The sequence below is a fragment of the Amphimedon queenslandica genome, unplaced genomic scaffold, assembly GCF_000090795.2.
Source record: "Amphimedon queenslandica unplaced genomic scaffold, v1.1 AMPQUscaffold_8131_Cont19922, whole genome shotgun sequence".
Taxonomy (NCBI): domain Eukaryota; kingdom Metazoa; phylum Porifera; class Demospongiae; order Haplosclerida; family Niphatidae; genus Amphimedon; species Amphimedon queenslandica.
Window position 1 is genome coordinate 1 of NW_003551589.1, and position 2,374 is coordinate 2,374.

General features: G+C 36.1%; 1 protein-coding gene across 1 annotated transcript; it reads right to left on the reverse strand.

Moving 5' to 3' along the window:
• Positions 1-428: 428 nt before the first annotated feature.
• On the reverse strand, positions 429-1,849 carry LOC105315779 (crossover junction endonuclease EME1-like). The gene is made up of 8 exons (XM_020007187.1): positions 1,604-1,849; positions 1,430-1,545; positions 1,243-1,376; positions 1,110-1,197; positions 1,014-1,068; positions 830-958; positions 726-782; positions 429-670 (listed from the first exon to the last, which is right to left on the reverse strand). The coding sequence occupies exons 1-8, from the start codon at positions 1,604-1,606 to the stop codon at positions 557-559; spliced, it is 696 nt and encodes a 231-aa protein (XP_019862746.1). The 5' UTR covers positions 1,607-1,849; the 3' UTR covers positions 429-556.
• Between the last annotated feature and the right edge of the window lie 525 nt (positions 1,850-2,374).

Below are 2,374 nucleotides of genomic sequence, written 5' to 3' on the forward strand. Positions count from 1 at the left end.
TCAACTCGTTAGATTACTTAGTGGAGTACCTGTACAAGCACAATCCAAGAAAAGATGGTCGAGATGAGATAACACTTGCTAAAATTCCTTTTGTTGAGGAAGAATGGAAAAAGAAGTCAGTTATAATCCATTATATTTGGCACATCATAATCCTTTTCTTCCAGTCCAAGGCGACCACTGCCTCCCTCAGCTACACTAAGTGAAGATGAAGCACGACTGATCATACAAGCAGCATACAGAGGATATAGAGTAAGAATGACTTCGATAATGGGAATGAATTGTAAGTGTATTTTCAGACAAGGTGTAGAGAAGATGTACAGCTGTTTAGAGAGTGGCAAAAAGGACGTAGAAAAGTATGCAAAATGAGACAAAAATCAAGTTTTAATCATCATAATTTTTATCTTCATAAGGAGATAAATGCAGTGAAAGTGATACAAAGAGAATGGAGAAGACACAGGGAGGAAAAAGATGACAATAAAACAAGTGAAATGAAGATGGACCAAGAAAACGAGAACGTTTAACTGAATAGATTCCTCTAAATTATTGCTTGAAATCATCAGTTTGATAGTAACTCAGAAGCTTGCTTGCACGTCATTGAAAAATGAATCCTCTTTGAAATGGAAGCTCCAACTCTTCTAGTGCTAGCAATCACTCCTGCACCTCGTCTGACCTACAATTAGTACACATGCACTGTTTGCCATGGGCAGCAACACATTTCCTAATACCTGTATGTCCTCTAAAAGTGATTCAGCCTCTTTTTGTGAACTACAGTTACCATAAGCCTATTTATAATAATAGAAATTAAATAGAGTTTAAGTTTATATCTTACCTTTAAGAGATGTGATGGTGAAGGGTACTTGGTAATGATTGCCGAAGCAACTGGAGTTGATACTCCAGGATACTGTAATAACTGATGCTGCCAAATCAGTCCAGTCTTATCGCCTGCTTCCTTCAAAGCCTATAAATGCATTAGTTTGATGATAAGAGAGAAATTAAAATTTGCTGTGGCATACTTTTCTTGTTGCCCCGGGTCCTAAATCTCCATGAAATGAAAAAGAATCCTCCTTCCTATGCAACCTCAAAAATAGAACATTAATAATATTTAATACTTGAATGGTCTGTCAGCTAGTGCCTTTGTATAAGTGATAATGATATCAGCAACCAGTTCAGGAGAATTACATAACCTTACACTACACCCTAATACAACAAATATAAGATAAGTCACAATGCCCATTCCGCTACCTGTTTCAAGTTGTAGTCCTACCATAACATTCTCACAATCAAAGTATGATAGTACTTCTCCTGAATTTAAATGGACAGCTTTATTTTTACGGACAGCTGCTCTAAAAATTCTATCCCTTTGCGTCTTTTGGGCTCTAAATAATTTTAAAGCATTAATGCATATAATACATAATAATAATTATTATACCTCAGTGCTGCATCAATACTGTTGACAAGGATGACAACATTCTTTGGATCACGTCCTTGAGCAAACCTTTGCATAAACTGCAATAAAGTTTCATCATCAGATTGACTGGTTTGATCCTAGTATAAAAATACATAAAATTTAGCATCAGTCACAATCAAGATAGCTTTTGATTACCATTAATTTTGAGGATGCAACAAGCTTTAGAAAATGAGTCCCTGACTCTATTATACACAAGAAATCTTCATCAATTTCCTGAACATTCTCGATGACCTAAAAATGAATTATTGCTATCCTCAAAATTTTGGTATACTGCTCAGGTTCTTGCCAGCTCAGATTTAGCTTGCTCATTAGAGCTTTGTAGAAAACCATGATCCATGGTATTTCGCCAAAAATGAAAAGCAGAGAATTCTCAATTTTTATAATATTTTCTGATGCATATACATGTACTTATGTTGCGTAGAAAGTTTGGGCTCATTCTGATCAAGTTTGGATTTTTTATGAAATTTCAAAGTTGCTCCAAAATTGGGGCAAAGTCCCTGTACTATAGTACAGGGATTTTGGCCAAATTTTGCCAAAAATGAAAAGTAGAGAATTCTCAATTTTTATAATATTTTCTGATGCATATACATGTTCTTATGTTGTGTATAAAGTTTGAGCTCATTCCGATCAAGTTTGGATTTTTAATGATTTTTTTAAGTTGCTCAGAAATCGGGTCAAGGTCACTGTATTATTAGTAACGCGGTAGCGTTACTAAGTAGGATTCACCCCACTTCAAAATGGCTGCCACGACTTTTGCAGCCTTGCTATACCGGGAAAACGAGCTCCTATGCTTACCAGACTTTATAGAGGACCTCATCTTGACCAGAGGACTCCATTGGTACCACTAGTGTGGCTCTAAACCTTGTCTGAGAGGAAAGCCAAAAATCCGGAAAACGGCCGTTTGTC